At 42.8% G+C, this 16,416-nt stretch overlaps 1 protein-coding gene across 2 annotated transcripts in view; it reads right to left on the reverse strand.

Moving 5' to 3' along the window:
- The window catches only part of PAX5 (paired box 5), a 352,843-nt gene that overhangs the window by 333,730 nt on the left and 2,697 nt on the right, over positions 1-16,416 (reverse strand). The window contains exon 1 of one of the 2 annotated variants that reach the window (XM_027859121.1): positions 4,267-5,198. The exons of the other annotated variant lie outside the window; for it this stretch is intronic. Coding sequence (XP_027714922.1) covers positions 4,267-4,309 — 43 coding nt within the window. The 5' untranslated portion in view covers positions 4,310-5,198. Of the gene's footprint in view, positions 1-4,266; positions 5,199-16,416 lie in introns of those variants that run through there. 2 annotated transcript variants of the gene reach the window in all.

Here is a 16,416-nt window from a genome sequence, read left to right on the forward strand (position 1 = left end):
AGAGAGAGAGAGAGAGAGAGAGAGAGAGAGAGAGAGAGAGAGAGAGACATACAGAGGAAGAGAGGAAAGTAGCAAAGGCAAAGACAGTTAATCTCAGGTCAAGTCTTCCAGATAAAGAGAGACTTGGATGGGATAGTCTGTAAAATAATAAACTGAAACTGTTTTCCTGAAGTTGGGTAATTTAATAAGCCTTAAAAGTAAGTACCAATTAGCACAAGCAAAGCCAAAGGGAAACTCCATGTCCTATTCCATTTTAAGTATCTTCTAGCTATGTCCTGGGTGTGAGAGGGTGTGAGGTGAGGAAGGAAAGGTTTTGGAGACAAAAATTTTGGTAATTAAAAATAATCCATCAGAGAATAATATGTGGCACAAGTAAGGATTCTTATACTTGATGTGTCCTCTGCATTTCAACCAAAGGAAGTGTCCCCTTCAAGCTAATGGCATAATTTTAAAATGCCCTGTTCAATAAGGGTTGAAAGAATATATGTCTAGTCCTTGACCAATGCCCATGTGTATAAAGTATGCCTATGTACTCACAGGCATGAGTGTAAACTCACAGGGGGGAGAAGTCTGCTTTGCTTCTCAGTCTGTGCAATGTGATCCTGCTCTGAATTAGACTCGAACAACTCAGATCAAATGAAAAATCTTTCCTAGCTATTTAACTGTTCTTGATCTCCCAATATGAAATCTAATCGATTTGGAATTTTTTATGACTTCCCATCATCCTTCCCTTCTTTATGTATACATGAGCACATATGCATTAATACATATGCAAAGATTTCCTTAATTGTATACTCTAGGAAAGGATACTTACAAACACCTCTCCTTATATTATTGGATAAATTGAGCACACACCCCCAATTCCCTCTCAAATAAAGAAATCCTGATTCAAAGCTTTATTTCTATTGCTGTCATCATTCATTTGGTTTAAGATGTCCTTTGGCTATCAGTAGAAACTAGAAAGTAAACTCATTTGTCCTATCGATACGAGTAGGGAATTGATCCTGAAGCTCATCCTCTGAGTTTTTAAAAGGAAGAGTTATCTGTATACTACTCAGTCTGGGTCAACTCTTCTAGCCCTAGAGTTTCCAGGGCTCTAAACTCCCAGGGGGCATTAGCCAAGATAGTTCAACTGAATCACTCCTTCATTTAAAGAAAAGACATTGGTTAAATATTCTTACAAAGTTGGGGTGTTAAAGGTGGAGAACTTGCTCTTTAATTAACCTTATGTTCTTCCAGAAGCATGGAGGGAGGAGGAGATGAAATGGGAAATAAGGAAACTAAGCAGAAGAGAACTCCTCTTCTGGGCTCCATCTGCACTATTTGGATCCCTATTGACTATGTTACCAATTCTTTTAAGCTGTTCTAGGTTACTCTTTGGCTAAGTATTTAAGGTAACAAGTAAGTCCCCATTTGTTTCTTCCAGGAATAAAGGCATGCAACATAAGAGGCATAAGATGCAGGAACAGTATTTATGAGAGAGAAGTGGTAGACACGTGTAGGTGAGTAGACCTGCAGTACCCCTAAAGAAAGATTGCCAAAATGAGCAGTGCATATTGATAGCATATTATGTTTATTTTACTTGTAACTATAGGACTCTCTTCACACCAAAGTGATAAGCTAATACAAATACACTAATGCCATTTAAACAGAAATTCCTACAAGAGTTTACAATCTTTCCCTCGACTGCAAGGATGAATTAGACTACGTTTGTTGTGTCTTACATGAAATCTGGGCATGGAAGTTCTACCCAGCAGTTTACAAACGTCCTTCATCTTGGGCTGTTTACATTTCCTATATCTTCTTCTCCAACAATCTTAGAGAGTAAAGTTATTTACTTAGATCATTTCTGCTTCTGAATCTAACTCTGCTAACTCTGCATCCCTCAGAAAACTTCTCTGTCTTGGTCTTGAAGGTGAAAAGAAAGCAGACAAATACTAGAGCGAGCCCTAACAGGGTAAGACCTAGGTCAGAGACAAGGCCATGGCTTCCGGTCCCAGAAATAAAGGAAGAGAAAACTTTGAATTAACTCTTCCACCAGGCAAGAGAAAATCATGCAAATCCTTTCTGTTCAGTGGAATGTGCTTAGTCAAAAAGAACCCCACTGGGCCGGGAAATTAAAACAGAAACTTCTCCCGTGGTTTCTCTTTCACTGGCACATTGCATCACTCCCCTAAAAATAATTGGTAAATACTTGTTTAAAATCATTTTTAAAGTCTGATGATCTCCATCCATCCCTCTCTCCTTAAAGCACTTTAGGATAGATTTATCATTGTTTGAGCGAATGTTGGAAAGACGCTCTCAGTCACCAGTCACTTCCTACATTTATGCTCCATCTGCATGAGTTAACACAAAGACAGATTCAGCAAAATATGGGTTTGCCACAATGATATTAATAGTGATTTCTATTTTTTTTTTTCAGTTCAAAAACCTCCTCATCATTTAAGGGCATGCCTGTTCATTTAAGTTTACCCTTTTCACAAAACAATTACATATTTTTAAATATAAAAATATCCATTATTTAAGTTGCAGCATATTTGTTGACCCAAGATTCTTTTTCCAGAGGTCCCGAAGTAAAATAGTATCCTCCAGTTAGGAAAATGTACTTTTCAGTTTGTCTATCCTTTTCTCTATTCTTGGACCGGGACACCTTGCCCAGTGTTCCCCACAAAAATTATTTGTGTTACAAATAAAAGTAGATCTAGGAGAACGGAAGTTAAGAAAGAAAGCAGGAAAGAATAAAAGCAAATCAGAGGGAAAAACAAAGAAGAGAAAAGAAAAGAAAAGAAAGCCTCACAATCTTCGCCATTGCATTTTACAACGTCAGGATCTTAGGTCGAAAGGCGGCAGAGCCCAGGAGGGAAATGTGATTAGTTCTAGTTTATATTTCCTTGAAATCTCTAGATCTAATCCAGCGTTTAACTCACCATGAGAGGAGATGTCATTTCACATAACACTGTGTTAATGGATAAATCTTCCCCAAATCTCTCAACCACAACAAATCTCGAGCCAAACGCATTACACACAATCTGCTAACTTCACGGCTAAGTCTGGGGCTAGAGCTTTGCCATGCCAGCGCTGCTTTCCATGACTTCAACCTTGCCGGATTAATACCATATCAGAAGAAGAAATATAGTAATTTTCTCTTTCAAAATGCTAGAGAGATCATATTTTTACATATTGAATATGTGCACACACACATATATAATTATGTATATACGTGTATTATATGTATATACATATATGCATATATATTTATTTCTATATATAGTAGAAAGACAGTCAAGCCAGACTGCTTGAGCTTGACCTGAAGGTTTGTTAAGGGGTGGGAGGAAGAGAAAAAAAAAAAGACCCCACCCCTTGACCAGTTCTTTTTAAAAGGGGACTTGACTAACAACGACTTGGTACAATTTTAACCTCCTCCCTTCAAACTATGAGATGCTGCTTTCATTCCTAAACGTTGTTCTCCCAGTGTTGGCCCGTACTGCCTGCAATTTCATTTGTACACACTTAAACTGAGGAGTTGGTGACTCTAGTTTGACACATTTCTGCAACTTTGTAACTGAAAGTTCTCGGACTAAACTGGAAAAAAAAAAAATGGGAGAGAAGCCTGTCAGAGGGGAGTCGTCAAACAACACTGTTTGAGCTCCCTTACCAAGATCTCATTGTTAATTGATCGCCTTAAATTTAAAAGTGAGATTTTAAAATCTGTTGCAATCAAAATAGCGGATTGACCTTGTTTGATTTAATATAAAATATCAATAGTCTGTATAGGAAGACTTTTTTAAAAATGCATTCCAGGTCAAATATCTAGCTGATATTTACTGACTTTCAGAAATAACAAGAGCAAAAATATTTTTAAGGAATAATAATAATAATGTTAATGGCAACAGTGGTATTTTAACGCCTTCTACGTATGGTAACAAAACGAGAAGGGAAAGAATATTTGTTTCTGCGTTCAAATGATGGTAAAGAGATATTCTGAAAGTTGCTCTCAAGAATGGAGGTGTAATTGGGGAGAGAAACTGCTTCTTTAGTTTCAGGTTGTTGTCGCTGGACTTTCCATCCCTTTGCCCTCACTTATTGAAAGGTCCTATATTTTTGAGGAGCAAGTCAAGTACTACACCTCGGCTCACTACTTGATGTCTAGAGACATCCCTATCTACTAGCCCCATTTAATAAACCCTGGAGATGCCTTGCGACTGATGGAAAGGTGTGGTGGGATTGGTCCTAAATGAGAGAGAAGTGAACTAGCAGCCTACTTACTATGCATTGCTGCAAACGGGTCGTGCTTACAGTGTATTTCCATCGGAGCGATCCACAGCTTGAGTCAGACGCTTTTTCAGATGAGATCACGACCACCTTGCACCTACTGCAAAGATCTCACTCGAACCAACAATAAGAAGAAATTTTGTGTATTTTTTAAAAATCCCTTTGCAAATTGCAAAGTCTGGTTATTTCTTAAAGTAAAAGGAGAAAGTGGTTTGGGGGGCAATCACTACGCTATGGAGTTGATGATAGAATTAGCGATGGTATAGAATTATGGCCCCAAACTCCTAAGGAGGCACCGCAAGATTTTTTTTTTCAGACGTAAGCTTGAAGACAGACGGCTGAGTCAGGTCGCTTTTTTCCCCCAGAAGAAAGCATCAAAACGCCATACGCATGTCACAAAAAAGGGAAGCCCCAGGCACCTGACCCAGAGCTCCTTCGATGGCTGTTGTCCAAAGTCGGAGGTCACCTGCAGCAATCCAGATATTGTGGACCTTGTGTTTCAAAGGCGTATTTCTCCAAAGAAATATAGTTAGCACTCGAGATCATAAATATACCAAAGAATGGCCTGGAATCAGTCTTTTTGTTGGGGGATTAATTTGTTTGCTATTCCTACATGTAGGGGCACTGGGGAAGATAAGAAGAGAGAGCTGTTAAGCGGTTGGCCTGGTGGTGAGTTTATGCCTTTGTGTTGACAAGATTGTAAAGATTTCCAGAATACAACTGGGCATTAAAAAAGCAATTGCAACAAAACCCTTTCGTATACATAAGCTTTAACAAGGGACGTTGTTGAGAAGGCAACAGTCCTATAGACAAATCAGAACCGCTTAGGTCTCAGATTCTCCCTTTTTTCCTCCCAATTTATACTTAGGTCCATGGCAAGGCTCTCTCTCTCTCTCTCTGTCTCTCTGTCTCTCTCTCTCTCTGTCTCTCTCTCTCTGTCTCTCTCTCTCTGTCTCTCTCTGTCTCTCTCTCTCTGTCTCTCTCTCTCTCTCTCTCTCTCTCTCTCTCCCTTTCTCCTCTTTTTCTAAGAACTTATTCTAGGGCCTCAAATGGACACTTGAAAATGGACCCGAGAGAACCAAGAAGCTTGGAATGAGTCCAATAGAAGCAACAGCGGTGAATTCTTAACATCCCAGCAGAGGAGTAACTAGAGAGATGGAGAGGGGGAGAAAATGGGGACGCTCTTTAATTTCTGCCATCCATAGACACCCGCGCGCGCGCGCGCGGACACACACACACACACACACACACACACACGCACACTCGCGCACACACACCAGGCAGAGCCCCAGGGGCAAAGAAGGTGCTGTTGCTACTGCTGGATAGTGATGGGGATGAGGACGCTGTCCTTGACTGCTCTGGGTCCCGGAGATGCAGGGTTGGTCTCTGGCTTCAAAGTTTCTTAGATGCCGGCTGAAACCGCCGCGCTCCCATATCCTCGACCACCATTCGAGAGTTAAGTCGTTCGAAGAACCCCAGCCGGCTCTTTCTCTTTCCGCTGCCCGAGCTGCGGATGCCCAGACCCGGCCAACTCCAGGTGCCGCCTGTGGGGAGTGTGTCGGGGCTCTGCGGGCGGTCCCAGCCTCCTAGGGATGAGGGCCGACGGCGCAGGTTTCCCACCTGCTTGGGCTCGGGGGACCCGACCTGGGAATCAAGATGCAAGCCCTCCGTACCCCCTCGCTTCAGGTCCGTGTGGTCCCACCGGGCTTTCTGGACGCAGACCCAGCTTCCCAAGTCCTCCTCCTGTGCCGAAAGCCGCCCAACCAACCAGCGCGGTTCCCCCGGCGGCGTCTTAGGTTAGGCGGCGGGCAAGGCGGAGTTCAGTATGTCAGCGTCTCCGCTGCTCCCGCCACCGTCGCCGGCGCCGTCGCCGCCGCCGCCGCCGCTGCTGCTGCTGGTGGTCTTGGCGCTGGCGCTGGTGGTTTGCCCTCCGGCTATTCCACGCCCATAGTGCAGAAACGCGCTTCCCGGGACCGGCTTTCAGGACCCGCTGCATGTGGACAGCGCTGCCGGGGGCTCAGCCTCGGGGGTGGAGGGAGCCAGCCCGCGGCGGGGGGGGGGCCGTGGGGAGGTGGCCCGTCAATCAAGGCCGCTGCGGCCAATCTACGGAGCCCAAGGCGCTCCCGGCCCGCGGTCTCGTCGCATTGGCTGAATGGCTGGCGGGCTCCGCCTGATTAGCCAACATCGGAGCAATGGGAGAGAACGGGGGGTTGGGCTCTGACGGCGGCGCCACGTTCATTGACAAACGCTAAGGGCGTAGTAAGAGGGAGAAGTTGGGTAGCCCAGAGCAGGAGAGAAAGGAGGGGGAAAGGGGAGGGGTGGAGAAGGAGGCCGAGAGACGCGGGCAGCTTGGGAGCCCTAGGTCCTCTTATTTCACTACATCCCAACGCTCTGGCTCCCTAGGAATGCCCTGCAAGAGAGAGCTGGCTCTCAACCGAATCCTGTCCTATAGACCTGTAAGGTACATGATGACCCTCAGCGCAGTCCTCTCTGCCTCTCCTCCAGCACTGCCAGTCTACCCTGGGCATGCACACAGCTCCAAGATGTCCCAGGAATTCCATATTTACAAAGAACAGGGTGAAGGGGTCTTTGAGGATTATTTGAGATTTGTTTTAAGTAAAATCAAGTGCTGTTCTTAGTCTAAGCAACACACACCCCAAAAGCAGGGAGAAATGAGGCCTCTGGAGTCTTTTTTATTAGTGTCAATGTTAATAAATGAATAAGATGCACTTTGAAGCTGTGTTCATTCAAGGTTCTTCAGAGTTCACAGCTCCTGATTCGGAGAGGATTTTCTCTGCAACTGCCCCCCACACACACACACACTCACCTTTCAAATAAAAGACACACCCCTCCGGCCCCACCCCACCCCCAGTCTCATCACCTTAGTAGGAAGCTAATGAAATGGTAACAAAGACCGTGGCGATTTTGTTTAAAAAATAGGCACTTTTATAAAAGTCACAGAAGGGTGCTCCCTTTTCTATAGTGAACTGCAAAATGAGAGTGTGTGATAATGATCATTAAATACGGAAGAAGCTCGCTGCCTTTCCTGGCCTCCGCTCCTAGAGCAAATGGCATACTTCACAAAAGAGATTGGACACAGTTCATTTTTCTTCTGGTTATTATTCAGCCTTCATGAAATCTATAGTTATTGCCGGGTATATTTTCAGATGCCTGACAGACTTCAGAACCAGTCTCCCTTCTCTCACGTTGTCCGTCTCCCTTTAGATAATTTTGTGCATCATCAGTTCTATGTTGTGTAAATATATATGCGGCTGGAGTTTTGAGCTTAATACATAGGCAAGCACTAACCAAAGAGAGGTGGGCGGAACTCCATTCAAAAGCTACTACTGTTTCCACCCTCCTATCCACCCCCAGTGTATTTTTAAGAAATCTGGTAAGATGAAAGGCAGCATGGCGAAGTGAATAGTGAGCAAGCCTCAAAGAAAACCTGAGTTCAAATTCCTGCCTCTAACCCTTATTGGCTATATGACCTTGGGAAAGTCACTTAGCTTAGTGCTGTAGGCAACTCTCTAAGATTAAAAGCAAAGAAGTTGCGACCTACTATGGAAGAGAAAATTTTCTCACCAAAGAACTCCCCATACCAGTGAAATCACAGGCCAAGTCCCTGTCCTACTTGAGAGTAATGTCACAATAAAGGACAGAGGATGGACAGCTGAGCTTGGAGTCAGGTTTCAAGTCTTGCTTCTCTCACACAATGACCGTGTTACCGTTGGCAAATAAGTTAACCTCTCTGTGCCCCAGGCAACTCTGACACTGTAAATTGCAAATAATACCCTACAACAGTAAAAGTTTCTACACCAAAATAGTTTCTACGCCAAATCTCCCAAACTGATGAAATACAGATCTAGGACCAAAGAAAAAAGATATTTCTTTTACCTGAAATAAAAAGATAATAATAACCTATGTAGATGAGAAATGTTTATTTTGCTTTTATGAGGTTGAAAGCCAAAGCTAAAGCCAAGAGATTCCACGAACTGGCTAGACATTATAAAAGATCTCCAAGAAAGGGCTAAACAGTTTTCTATATATGTAAAGGCAAAGTTGACTTTTTCTTTGTCTTATTTCTCAATCTGTCAGAATCCTCAGTACAAACTTATACTCCATGGAAGAGATCTGGCGCCGAAAGTGGGCCCTAACAAGGGAGTTCTTTTAAAATACAGAAGCAATGCAATTAATATTCCCTGGCTAATGTTTCTTGATCCTTATGTTATAATCTTCTTACCAAAATAATTTAAAAATAAATAAACATCTTTATATTCTAAGTACCAGAATGAGACCTATGAGGTGAAAAAAAAAAGTCATGAAATCACTACTTGAGGTGACCCATTCTGTCCTTCTGTGTCTGTCTCTACCTCTTATTTGTCTGTCTCTTCCCTGTGGCGATCTCTTCCTCCTGCATTCCCACCTTCTGGACCCCCACGTCCCTCCCCCCAAAAAAAAACCAAGACCCAGACTGTCACTTCCTGTTCTGCAGTATGTGTGGTCACTGAGACCTCTAAACTACAGCCAATCTTTCCCCGAGGCTTCAGATACAAGCAGAAGAAACATGACTCAAAAGCCCATCTGCTGTTCTGCAATATTGTCTCCTGTTTTGAGGATGTTTCTGAAAATAGAGAAGTATGCAATTTATTGTCCTTATGGGTATTGTATGCACATAATTCACATAAACACACACAGAGTCCAGGCTTTACTAGTAAATGAAATTATCAATAACAATAACAAAAGAATCCCAAAAGTCAATTGCCCAACTCTATTTTAATGCTCAATGCTTACTTTAACTTTTAGTTTTCGTTAGCTTTCTGAAAAGGCTAGTCTTCTTGGGTTTGGTCTGAGCCTCTACCATACTCTTTTTCTCTGAAGCTAGTGGACAAACAGAACTTAAATATTTATACAGGATATATTTTGGGAGGATCATTTTTCTTACAAAAAAGATGTCATCTCAATGCCCCCTCCCCTCAAAAAATAAAAAAGGTATTTTGCAATGGAGAAATTTCCTCTAAATGCAGGAAAATCTAGATGCAAAGTGAAAGCCATCCAACAGGACCTGCTTCTTAAACCCAAATCCACAAACTTCCATAGAATGTGGAAACTTTGCAAGAGACTGGGATGCACAAGTGAACAACAGGCTTCCAAAATCAAGTTAGTCAAAGCCAACCCAACTATTTAATTCCTTTCTCCCAAGGCAGGTTCCTTTATGTGTCCTCTTGTAGACAGTTTTACAGTAGACAGGTTTACAGGACCTACATTTATATATTCAGAGCACAAGTTAACCTAAAGGGGTGGGGTAGAGGGGAAAAGGGACTCTGAGAGCAGTATAATCAGCAGGAGATCTTCCCTGCCAAGGCCCCGGGAAATCCTAATGAAAGAAACCCTAAGCCTTTCACCTCATTCCTATGAAAAGAATGCCTTCTTGACCCTCCTTGGGATCAGTCAGACCCCGAGCTAAGCATCTCCACCCTCTTCTGAAGGTTATTTACCATGGACAATTCTTGTTTTCCCAAAGTTCCTAAATTTCTAGCCTCTGAAGCTTCTCTACCACTAGCCAAGTATTGGCTTGAACAAGGCCCCATAGCTCTAGCTTTGGGAACTGCCATTCCAGTCAACTCTTTTCCACTGAGGACCTAAGCCTTAGGCTTCTCTTAGTCACCAGAAGAGGAAGCATTTGTCAGAACAAAAGCAGAAACGGAAATTGGGATGGGGGTGGTTTCTATTCTCTCCTTCAGCCTTGCTTCTAATGGGGATGGGCCTGTGTGTCTGTGAGAGGGGGGTTGAACTTAGATGGGTTGTATTTGGAGATAGGTTTTGGAGGTAGATGTCATCTGATAACATTAACTGATATGTTTCTCTTCATACTTCTCTGGTGGTCTCTGTAGGAAGTAGGGGTAGGGATTAGGGTTAGGGAGACTGAAGTGTTTTTCTGAGTGTGGTGGGATGGGGGGAGGAAGATGCCACTTAGACATAATTATTTCCTTTTCAGATCTTTTCTTCTTGCATCCCAGATTTTCAGTTTTGCAGGACAACTGAACAATCTATGCCCACCTTAGGGAAATGTCCTTCAAGCTGCTACTGCAGTCGCTGTCTTCGCCCGGCAGAGGGAGTTTCCAATCTAACATTCGGTGCACAAATCGGTCTAGCAGGTTTTTACCAGAGGTGGGGGAAGGGCTACCCCTTCTTATCCCCCTCTGTTAGATGTTTAGATTTGCCCCAGCTACATTGGTGCAGTGCCATCTTCACAGGGATTTGACTTTCATCTGAGGGATTTTCCCACTGGCTCTCTCTGGGACTTGGAAAGGGGTGCTAGGGACTGCCTAGGACTCTGGGATTGTGACACTTTGGGACAGATGCTTTATTTTTCCACCTTTCATCTTACCTCCTCTTTCCTGCCCCATTTTATTGTCATGAGCTTTCTCCAGGACACAAAAGGGATGAACTCTAACTATAGGAGGAGGAGACTTAGAAACATGAGTTCCTATCCTAAGCCTAGCTACTTCCTACCTTGTGGTTGCAGCCCTGGAAGATCCCTTAATTTAATTGGTCTCTTAATTGAAATGGGACCCTGGACAATCACAACATATCAGGTACCACTTTTCATCTATAATTATATTATTGTTACTTGTAACAGTGGTAGTAGGTGTAGCATTATTGCATGACTCTCACCTAGGCTTGTACAACATGAACAACATGAACAAGGCCTAGGTCTCCAATGCTTTTTACTGGAGTCTAGTCCTATAGAAGGGAAATGCACTGGGAAGAAGCCTGATCCTGACTAAAATACGTCATCCTATCCAGAATGTTAGGCTTTCCCATAATGCAGATGTGTCTTACTTTTTCAATAGATGTCTGGCCTGAGTTGACCTGTAAATCAATTTATGTAAATTGAATCTTAAGTACCAAGAGAACTCATGAGTGAAAGGAATTTTGTGGTGAAATTTTTTTAAATCCATCACCTTCCTAGCCCCTTTTCTTATTCTTCTCCATACTCTAAATGCCCTAAATCTCCATCTACTTATACTCCAATTGATATAGTGGAAAAAGAATTAACTGCCCCCCACATACCTGGAATTCTCTCCCTACTATCTCTGCCTCCTGTCCCTTCTGGCTTCCTTCAAATTCCAGCTAAAATCCCACCGTCTTTCCCGACATTCATTTGCTCTGTTAATTATTTCTTATTTATCCTGTATACATCTTTTTGTGTATAGTTGTTTATCTGTTGTCTCCCTATTCAACATCTTTGAGAGCAGGAATGTGTTTTGGGTTGTTTGGGGTTTTTTTTTTTTTGTCCATTTGTTTGTTTGCTTGTTTTGTTTTGTTTTGTTTTTGTTTTGCCTTTCTTTGTATACCCAGCACTTAACACAGTGCTTAGCACATAGTAGATCCTTAATAAATACTTCAGTAACTAGAAAAACCTGGCTTTCGGACTTCCCACCCACTGTGTGGGCTTGAGATAGACATTTAACCTTTTGGGGACTTATTCACCCATCTTTAAAACAAGAATAATAGTACTTACATTCCTTGACCTCATGAAGTTATTGTGATAAACAAATGAGATCAGGTATGAGAGATCCCGAAGCCAATATAAATGGAAGCTCTGTAAAATATGCAGGTGGCATCACGTTGCCATAGAACTGTTCTCCAGCTCTAAAGTGTCGCTAAGTAGACTGGAAGACTTCTTGAACACTTGGACCATTAATTTTCATTCATTTTCCCCACTGTGCTCTTCACAGTAACAGCAATCATGTCCTTGGAGCTTAATAGATACTAGAATCACCTAATTTATCTGTTTTATACATTCTAATTTTCATCAAATGGGGCACACCTAAGTGGCTTAGTGGATAGAGTGTTGGACATGGAGTGAAAAAGATATAAGTCCAAATCCTACCTCAGGCATTTAGCTGTGTGACTCTGGACAAATCACTTAACTTCCTTCAACCTCAGTTTCCTCATCTGTCAAATGGATATAATAATAGCACCGATTTCAAAGGGTTGTTGTGAAAGTGTGAAAATAGGGCAAAGGATTCTATTTCTTTGGACTTTTTTTGAAAGTCTGTGGTTCCTAAATTCAGAATCACTGAATATACATCCCATCCTATCCCCTCCTAAAAAGAAAAACCTCAAAGTACTGTAAAATTGCTAGCTGTTATTATTATTGTTGTTATTTTAATCAAGATTGCTTTCATCCTGTTTATTGTTAGATCTCTTTGAAGATTTATTTAAGGAATTCTGTGCCAATATCTTGAAAGATAAGATGCTGCTATAATACTCAAACGAGATCATTGGTGTGAAGAATTGCGCAATCCATAAAACAGTTACACAAATGAGAGGGATTATTGTTTCTTAAGGAAAGATTCCCTCTTAGTATTGATCTGCTCTTCCTCCTCAGTACAATTTGGAGATCCCTATGCTGCTGGGGGAGGGTGTCAGTGTTACAGCAGTGGTGCTGAAAAGGGATGCTTGTGAATATATAGTCTTCATCTAGCTCAGAAGGATTGGAAGCAGAGGCTAGAGATGGAATGCCAGAACCAATCTTTCCCTCTCTTCCTGCTCCCACGAACCAACTGCTACATTTATACTTTAGTTGTTTTTTTTAATTATTATTTTTCATCGTTTAGTTGAATCCTTCGTTCCCCCCGACCCCCCTCCCCGAAACTCCTCTCCCACCTCCTCAAACATTCTATTCGAGGGATGGTGACTTCTGTTTTGAGTTTACATTTTCCACCTACCTGTACATGCTATGTGTAAGAAACATCACACACTGGAACTCAAATGGAGGGGCAACCCTGACTCTCGGGTTCCTCAATTGTAACATAGGGATTATAACAGCACCTATCTTTCAGGGCTGTTGTGAGGATCAAATGAGATGCTATTAGTCAAGCGCTCGGCGAAGTGTCTGGCACATAGTAAGTTCTATACAAATGCTTATTCTATTCCCTTCCTTCCTCCAGGGTCTACTACTGATCCAGGACTGTATGTCTGCTTTTAAGCACGGGAAGTTCATGGGACTTCTGCATTCCCCATCCCACTCCCCAGTCCCTACTCACAATCTTTTCCGCCAAGTATTCCCACCTTACACACCTGCTGTAACCGGCCCTCACCCAACCTGAGTAACAAATTGGCAAGAAAACTTCGAACTCAGAAAAAGTATTCGTTGAAAAGATTTTTCCAGTGTCTCCTGAGAAAACGAAAATAGGGCAAAGGATTCTATTTCTTTGGACCTTTGCTGAAAGTCTGTGGTCCCTAAACTCGGATAGCTTGAATGTCCCACCGTACCCCCTCCAAAAAAGAAACAGAGTTGTAGGGTGTCTGTGTCAAGTTCGTTTTAAACTTGTGAAGGACGGAGATTGTCTGGATTCTTCAACACACATAACAAAAAAGCTTCCATATCTCTGGACTTGGAAGAATTCCTTGTTCCTTAGCTTGTATGCTTTAAATTTAAATGCTTTAAATGTGATAGGTCTCTGTCTCTTCTCTCCTCTGCTCTCCTTTCTTCTCCTCTTCTCTCTCCCTCTCTCTCTCTCCCTCTCTCTTTCTCTCTGTGTCTCTCTCAGTCTCTCTCTGTCTCTCTGTCTCTCTCTTCCTCCCCACCCTACCTCCTGTCTTCGTGTGCCTCTGTTTCTGTTTCTGTCTCCGCTGTCTCTATTTTCTCTGTATGTCTCTCTGCCTCCTCTCTGTCTTCCGGTCTCTGTGTCTCTCTCTAACTCTGTCCATCGCCTGCTCATACTCAGTCCCAATTGGTCCACTGGATCTTTTTATTTTTGCTGGGAGCAAAGTAAAAGAATCAAAGCGTTGAAACAAATATCCCGATTTGGACTGAGGGAGAATGGGTGACAAGTTTTGGACTTGTCTAGTGCATGTGCTTTTCTTACTTCTTCAAACTATCACCACCAAAAGTTGGCTGGAAGAAGCTTAAAAACCGGTAACTTCCCCAGGAAGAAATGCTATTGTACTCTGAGGTGTTTTGTTTTTACGTGTGTGTGTGTGTGTGCGTGTGTGTGTGTGTGTGTGTGTGTGTGTGTGTTCTTTAAAAAAAAAAAAATGGGAAGACGTGTGCTATTATTTACCATCTCTTTCAGAACTCAGACCTAAAGCAGAATCCGGAGATACACGTGGTAACCTCCAACTTGTCAACCCCCTCTCATCTTTCCTATCCTCCTTTTCCCCCTATCCACCCTGCCCTCCCCGCCCAGGCTGCCGAACTCCGGGACTAAAAAGTGATGGCTAGTCACCGGGTTCCTGGGAAATTATTGGATCAGATTGTCTGTGTTTGCTGAAGAACAATGCGCCTCAGAGATCTGCTTTAGCAATTGTTTTGTACGCTTCATAGTTTGCTACGTTCACAATAGTTGTTGAGGTCTAGCTTTTGGTAAAATGGCAACAACTGGTCTGTTCTTCCCCTTAAAGTCATATAGGATAAATAATGCAGAGAGCATTATAGGACTGGACTCCGGGGTCACCCTTCAGCTTCCCACCTCCTTTTACTCCCTAGAAACGACAGTCGAGGAGCCCTGATGAGTGATTATGTAAACCCACCCAGGATGGCAGAAGCTGAGAGTGGAAGTGTGGTCCCCACGTGTGTCCGACCAGAGAGTGTTTGACAGCGAGATTTGATCTGAAAGTAAACAATTCTATAGATTATTTCACGGGTCACAGAGAGGAAAAGCACCTCCCTTAACAGACTGCTTAGATTCAGTGACCTGTCAGGCACCAGGAGACCAGGGTGTTCATCAGTACCACGTTACCCCTGAGCAAGACTCAAAAGAGACTAGGCTAAGCCTCCCCTCCCCTTTCCTCTCCCCAAGCAGTCTTCTTCCTCTGTTTTTTCCTTTTCCTCATTCTGACTGATTCCCCGTGCCAGAGAGAGTTAGGAAATTGCTAACTCTAATTCATCTCAATGCGCTCTCTAATCCTTTTGCTTTCTTCTCACTCCACACCTCCAACTATAAAGAATTTGGAAGCCTACAGGATTTTAGGCATTTCTGGGATATACATTATTGGCCAAATTGATCATTTTTCTGGGTTTAAATGGAAGGAATGCTAATTTTTGAGGTTGTATTGTAAGGAAGACAAAAGAGGAAGCCCAGACTCCTACTTTTAGCCTGAGTATTTTTCAAATGGGAAAGCTTTTCGGACCTGAGGAATTGACTTCACCAGTGAAAGTGAGGTGACACTAATACCATCCCTACCATTTTCAGGCATATACCAACCCAACCTCACTTCCTTCCAGCTGGGGTCCCTCAATGAAAATTCCTAACTCAGCTGACCCTGTGGATGCTAAGGACAAATGATCTGCCCAATCAGTAAACCAGAAGAAGGCTGAAAAGGATTATGTACCTGAGAGCAAGGACCTATCCATCGTGACCCAAAAGGACAGAAAAGAGAAAGAATTGGGGGCCTAGAGAAAGACTAGGAACAGATGTCAAACACTGGTACTGACTTGTTTTTTTGTGACTCTGGATCTAAGAAGCCAGTAAAAAGAAGGAGCTCTGTGGCAACCCTTAACCATCTCTCTAAATCTGACTTAATCCACTTAATTAACACTGACTTCAGCACCTGCATTGGAATTTGCTCCATTGTAAGTGGGTTGAAGTATATAAATACCCCATTCCTAACTCATGACTCAACCAATTTTGGAGGATCAGTTGGGGTGCTGGTGGGAGAGGTTTGACAACTAGGTTCCAGACTGGAAGCATTATTTATCAGCTTAGAAAAGATGGCTCCAAGAAAAGCTCCAACATTCACTCCAACCCAAATCCTTAAAATATGTCATTTTCCTTGAACTAGGAATCTAAACCTCTCAGGCTTCCAGTAAGGCCCAGCCTAGCAGAAGTGAAGTATCAGAACTACCCAGGGGTAGAGGAGCAGACAAACTGAGATGGTTACATTTACACACTTGCTAGTTGGTGCCCTCTACACCTACTCTCCAATTTTCCCTTCCTCTCCTTTTCAGGTTTGTGGCCCCCTCCCATCACAGGCTACACAATGATCTTACTACCTTTCTCATACCGTTAGGCTCAAATCCAAACCCTCACACCTTTTTCCTTTCCTTCCTGCCCCAACAAACCTGATCTAGAAAGGATCAAGTCTCAACCAGCATTTTGCTTCTTTCTCATTCCCTCTCCTATTCCC

Source organism: Vombatus ursinus, unplaced genomic scaffold, assembly GCF_900497805.2.
Source record: "Vombatus ursinus unplaced genomic scaffold, bare-nosed wombat genome assembly UNPS02014158.1, whole genome shotgun sequence".
NCBI lineage: Eukaryota > Metazoa > Chordata > Mammalia > Diprotodontia > Vombatidae > Vombatus > Vombatus ursinus.